Here is a 6,247-nt window from a genome sequence, read left to right on the forward strand (position 1 = left end):
AAAACTATAATTTAGAGAGTGCTCAGAAAGCTGTGCCAACTGTTTGGATACCATTTCATATTTTGAAGCCATGTTTGACTCATGATAGCTAAGTGATAATGTAATTTTCTTAAAACCTTAAGGCTAGAATGATCTTTTCATCTCACCATCTCTAAGAAAAACATGTATTTCTGACTACTCATTCATTAAAACCAACCTCAGAGCCAGGGTCTTATTAGCTACACTTCTGCCCTTTATATATTGCAGTATCCCAATCACTTTGACTCAAGAAAAAGCTCTTTACTTCCTATGCCAGTCAGATGAGGACATAGAAGAGCTCCCTCACCACCAGTCATGGAATCATAGGATTTTTCTTGACCAATGGTTTATTTTAGGTAATGAAACCCTAAACATAAAGATCCAACAAATTTTAACAATACTGTGAGAAAAGGAAACTAAAGCACAAACCTGTCTCTGTGCCCTTTTTACTTCTTTAAGAGCAAAGAGGTGGGAATGACCAGTGTGGTTGTTAAAATGTTCAATGGCATGTCTCAGAACAGGGTCGAAGTCCTGGGGGACAGTCCTCATGGTGTGCAGGCAGCCATAGCAGTCATACTGGGATGTCACCACAGGGCCCTTGGCTTGACAAAGAAAGAGTAGGCAAAAGGGCAGCGTTAATGAGCAAAACCCACATTCAGATACATTGTCCTAAATAAGTAAGATAATATCGAAGACCCTGGTAAACAACTTTCTAGTACATTCTAGTATGTATTAGAAAGAGAGAACACAGGACTGCTTTTTGTCAGAGGAGAAAAAACCTACCATTGACTTATGAACATCTTATGTGCATACTATTGTGCATAATTATTTTAAATTTATTTAAAAATAATTGTAAATTATAGACATAATACATTAATTTATCCTCTTATACAAAAGTAAAATGCTACAGATATGATATTTTTTTTTCAGTGTTAATTAAAGCTCCTTGAAGCCTTATTCAGGATATAATATGTTTTGTATCAATTCATTTCAACAAACATGTACATATTTTGCTCCTTCTGTAATGTCATGTGTTGAGCTAGACTGAATGGTTACGTTAACTTGTTAGTAATGGTCACTGTGGTGTGTTGGGGAGCACAAGAGACTTGGTTGGAAAGTTGTAAGGAGGACATTCTGATAAAAGGGAAGTGTGTGGAAGGCCACCTCCCCTGTTTATCAGAATTCCGACTTAGGGGAGAAATAGGGGAGTGTTGAAGGCAGCGCCCCTAATTATTCGTGACCTTTCCAAACAAGTCTGATTACATACAGACTCCAGTTGTTTACTGGAATCCTTATGCTTCAACCCTGGATGACCTTGCCTAGAGGACAATGTAAACACCTGTGTCCTCCCAAGATTACTCACCCTTTTGATTGTATCTAGAGATAAAAACTGCAATAAAAGGCTAACAAGGCAGGCAATCCAGGCTGCTCTGGCCGCTAGAGCCAGGAGCCCCTTAGCCCTCTCTCTCACAGTCAAACTGTGTCTGAGTAATCTGTTCATCCATCGTTCAGGGGCTGCTGGTCAGCCTTGGCAGTCATGAAGCCATTGGGCAAAGTTGAGTGGGAGAGACATAAGTGCAGATGAATATTTCAAAATAATTTGACGAGAGCTTGGAAAGGCAGGAGCCCAGAGTGAGCTCAAGAAAGACTTTCATGAGGAGAAGAGGCCTGAGCTAAAAGGGGTGTATAGTGGTCAAGATCAACTGGGCAACATAAAGTGTGATGAGAAAGGCCATGGCCAGAGTGGCTTCTGGGTTCAAAGGCTTGGAGAAAGAGCTGATGTGCAAATTGACACAGAAGACAAGAAATATTAATTTGGAATTATGGGGGGAAGCCAGGGAAAACTCAACAGTAGTAGTCAAGTTCCACTGAGTCTCTTTTCAGGCTACTGTTATTTCCTAGAATACACAATTGCCTTTCAGGAATGCAGACATATCAATGCTAATGTTTAGTAAACAGTAAGATTGGCAGGTTTTGGGGGGAGTTTGCTTTAGGCCATTGAGTCAGCAGTAGATAAAAAATGTAAATATTCACCCTGTGAATATCAAGAGTCCAGGTCAGCTTTCTGACTGACTTCTCACATTTATATTAATTACTGTTGATCTTGGTTTCCAGTAGTGTGAGCCTAAGAAGAAGGAACAAGGGAAGGAATGGCTCTCAAGAAAGTAGGATGAGTCAGGGGCAGCGTGTGGGATGCCCTGTATACTTTTTACTGGGGCTTAAAGCAGGAGACTGGGACTGGAGATTGAGGTCTGGACAATTAATAGAGAGTCCTCTGCTGTGGAGCCCAGGCCACTCTCTGGAGGCCAGGGGCTATTCACAATGTTCTCCATATAATTTCAGGGTGTGCATAGACCCACTGAAGTCAATTAAGAGTGGTCCGCAGTAAAGATGGGGTGCCACTGACTGGGTTTTAATAAAATAACATAAAATATTAAAACAGGAGTGAGCTTGTATTAAGTTACCAATTCATGTTTATAACAGATAGCTTTAACCCGCTGGTCAGTAGAGGCAGACGCTATAGAGAGGAAACCATGAAGGCATCCTGGGCCCCTTTGCCTTGGGCTCTCACTGTCCAAGTGTGTAGGAGCCAAACAGAATCAGGAGGCCAACAGTGTTCTACAACAGTGTCCCTCAACACAACTCCCCCTGCAGCTGTTTCTTGGCACTCACTCCATAAGCATGTGTGTCAGAAAAAAGATTTACTGGGTGAATATTCATAGCTTTCCTCACTGCTCTCCCCTTGCAGAAGGTATATTGCATCAGGGCAGTGGACAAAGTTAACAGACTGGAGGGGACTTACATGGGAAAGGAGAGAGATTACTGAGGGGAGAAGAAAAGATTGATGAACACAGAAGGGGGAGGGGGAAGGCAGTAGAGACCAGAGGCTGGTTTGCTGACCTCAAGGGCAGCTCTGACTGGGGTAAAAGGAGAGATGGAGCAGTCTTTTGAGGGTGAAAGATGCAAATTCAGTTTTTTCCAGGAATGGGCTGATTTTTCATCCTGCTCCAACATTTCTAGGCAGATTTTTAAAAAATTTAAAAAAGATTTTAAATTTTGAATTCTGAAACATATTTGGCCTAACAGGGTTCAGATAAGTGTTGTAAATGTTTCCCCCCACGTCCCGCGTGGTTCAGGGTTCAGGATCTGAAAGAGGAGCTGCACACAAATGAAAGAGAAGAGACATGAGATAATTTGGAAACATTGGGGGGCCAGGCGGGTAAGTCCAACGCAAGGGGAAGGACTTCCACTGGTGCTCAGTCCTCCCCAACCTTTTATTGGTTTGGGATACACCCATAGCCCTTAGGCAGGCAAGTTCCAGTGACTATCTTATCAATAAGGATTTACATGACTATCTGGTGGGGAAGTTGCTTCAGCTACCATTGTCTGGACTAACAGTGGGTGCGCAGCTCTGACTTTTGCTAGGGCTTCAAAGGTCCCCAGCCTTCTGGGTTCTCTGTCCATACCTCTCTGCTAGTGAAGACAATAGGCGGGTTCCCACAGATAAGGGATTGTGGACCTAGTAGTAATTGTGGATCTACAAAGAGTGGCAAAGAGCTTTTTTTTCTTTAGTATATAAGTGCTGTGTTCTGGATCATGTGAAAATTTGCTTATGAGCTAAAGTTCTTAAACTAAATAATAAAAGCTACTACTACCGAAGCCGGTTTGGCTCAGTGGATAGAGCGTCAGCCTGCGGACTGAAGGGTCCCAGGTTCGATTCCGGTCAAGGGCATGTACCTGGGTTGCGGGCACATCCCCAGTAGGAGATGTGCAGGAGGCAGCTGATCGATGTTTCTCTCTCATCGATGTTTCTAACTCTCTATCTCTCTCCCTTCCTCTCTGTAAAAAATCAATAAAATATATTTAAAAAAAAAAGAAGGTAAGTGGATTTTTCCACACCCTTGTCATCTCTCCTTTGGTTTACTGGCGCCGAGGGACTATCTGTCTTTGAACTTCTTGTGCAATAAGCAATACAGGGTACCTTAAAAATTTGAGCCACTTTTAGTTGGGTCTTCTGTTATTTGCAGATAAAAGTATCCTGCCATGAAAACCAGCTATTTTAGACTTAATTTCATGAGAGTACCCTTGTGTTCTGGCTTGTGCAGAATCATCTAAAACATTCCCTTGGGATATTGCCATTTTTCAAATTCTTTGGGCTTTAACCCAGTTAGAGCATCTATTTACTAATTCATAAAATACACTTTTATTGAATTATCTTCTAGGAGATAGGCTCCATGCTGGACACTGGAAATTTAAAGATTAATGAGATGTCTTTCCCTTCACAGAACTCATAAGTGACTGGGTGTGGGGGATGGGTGAGAGGCGACACAGAAGCAACTAATTTTAGTGAATTATGCTAAGTTATGATAGAAACATTGTAAGTAAGGTGCTCTGAGATAACCAAAAAGAAAGAAGTGGCATGGATTGGATATAGTGGGAATGGCTTTCTTGCAGAAAGTTTCTCTGGGATGTTTTAGGGTGGACTTTTAACTCTGGAAATTGTAGGCAGGCTCAAGCCATTATTTGGCAGCCATTCTTTTTCTCTTGTCTAGGAATAATGCTATGTGCAGGGCATATGGATACATTTCCTGTTCAGTAATGGCAGAAATATCTCTCCCAGGAGATGAGAAGAACCCTGAATACAAAGTTATGAGCTACTGGGATCCTGTCCCATCTCTGCCATTCATTTACTCTTCAATTGTGTCAGTCACTTCCATTTCCGAACTCTTTTTTCCTCTTTTCTAAGGTGAAGATTATTAAGCCTGCTTTTAGGCACAGGTGTGAGGCTGGCCTGGAGAAAAGGAGGGGAACACCAGAAAAGTAGCTTCTAATGACAGAATGAGGGCAATGGGGTATTGGGTATCATAGTAGGCTCAAGAAAATTATAAGGGGAAGAGATAAACCAACTGAAATAATAATAGAGAAGGCCAATAGTTTGCCACTTGCCAGGCATTTGCCTAAGTCCTTGTCTGAACAAATGCTGTCCTCACAATAATCTTTTGAGATAGACACTATTCATATCCTCATGTTAATGATAGGTAAACTAAGGCCCAGGAATATTAAATATCTTACCCCACGTCACACAGTAAGTATTGTAACCTAACCATATCTGCTTTAGAGCCTGCACTTATAACATTTTTATGTATTCTTGAGCACTGGTTGATTAATACCATGCAAAAAATGAAACTGAAAATGAGAGAAAAGATAAATTCAAATTGTGAAATTAAGGATAGCAGGGTATTTATTGCATACACTGTTGTGATGCTCTTAAGTAGATTTTAAATCTATAACCAATTTGAAGATCAAGGTAAAGTAACTATATAGAACCATGGCATATGTGAACTGATGGAAATAATTTGGCTATAAGAAGACAGTAACAATTGCATTTCAGGTCTCATTCTACTCTATCTTTTAAGGTTAAGGGTGAAATGGAAGCAATAGTTTAGGTGAAAGAAGATGATAACCTGAATTAAGGTATCGGCAGTGGGAATAGAGAGAGGTAAATGGATTTTAGTTATGCAAACAAAAAAAGCAACAGGATTTGATGATTGGTTGGGTAGAGGGAATTTAAAAGAGAATAAAGAATTGGGGATGACTACTAGGTTTCTGCTTCAGGTAAGTGGATAGATGGTCTTACCATTCATAGAGGTAAATCGTACAAAACAGGTAAATGCTGTTTAGGGGAGTGAGATATGAGTTCATTTTTTTTGACATGTTGAATTTGAAGTGCTTTTAGGATGTTCAAATGGAGGTGTTCACTATATGGTCTATTAGTTCTGGAGTTCAGGAGAAAAATTGTGAAAATCATCAGCACGTAGGAACGTCTGACTCATGGAAACAGATGGATTCGCCCAGAAGACAAAGTAAAATTAGAAGGGAAATGAAAACAGAGCCCAAATATTTAAAGTGTTGTAAAAGAAGATAAGTCCCTGAAGAAATGGCTAGAGAAGTAGAAGGGAAACCAAAAAGCAGAGGTTTCTGAGAAGCCAGGAAAAGAGAGCACACACATTTCCTCGAAGGAGTGGGATGGTGCCCATGCTGCAGAGGCCACATAAAATTGTCCAGGTGCATTGTCTACTGGGTCTCGCAGCAGATACCATTGCTGGCCTTGAGTGAATAGATTCACTGGAGCAGTGGGGTAAAGAGGGACTGGACACTAAGAGGAAGTGAGGATAGTGACTATGGACAACACTTTCAAGGCATGAGTGGTAAAGTAAGAGAGAGAGAG

At 41.0% G+C, this 6,247-nt stretch overlaps 1 protein-coding gene across 4 annotated transcripts in view; it reads right to left on the minus strand.

The window, feature by feature from the left end:
- The window catches only part of LOC102246781 (kininogen-1), a 96,800-nt gene that overhangs the window by 10,540 nt on the left and 80,013 nt on the right, over positions 1–6,247 (minus strand). Inside the window, exon 2 of one of the 4 annotated variants that reach the window (XM_005876285.2) lies at positions 448–620. The exons of the other annotated variants lie outside the window; for them this stretch is intronic. Within the exon in view, the coding sequence (XP_005876347.1) occupies positions 448–620 (173 nt within the window). The remainder of the gene's footprint in view (positions 1–447; positions 621–6,247) is intronic. 4 annotated transcript variants of the gene reach the window in all.

The sequence above is a fragment of the Myotis brandtii genome, unplaced genomic scaffold (assembly GCF_000412655.1).
Source record: "Myotis brandtii unplaced genomic scaffold, ASM41265v1 scaffold483, whole genome shotgun sequence".
Taxonomy (NCBI): Eukaryota; Metazoa; Chordata; class Mammalia; order Chiroptera; family Vespertilionidae; genus Myotis; species Myotis brandtii.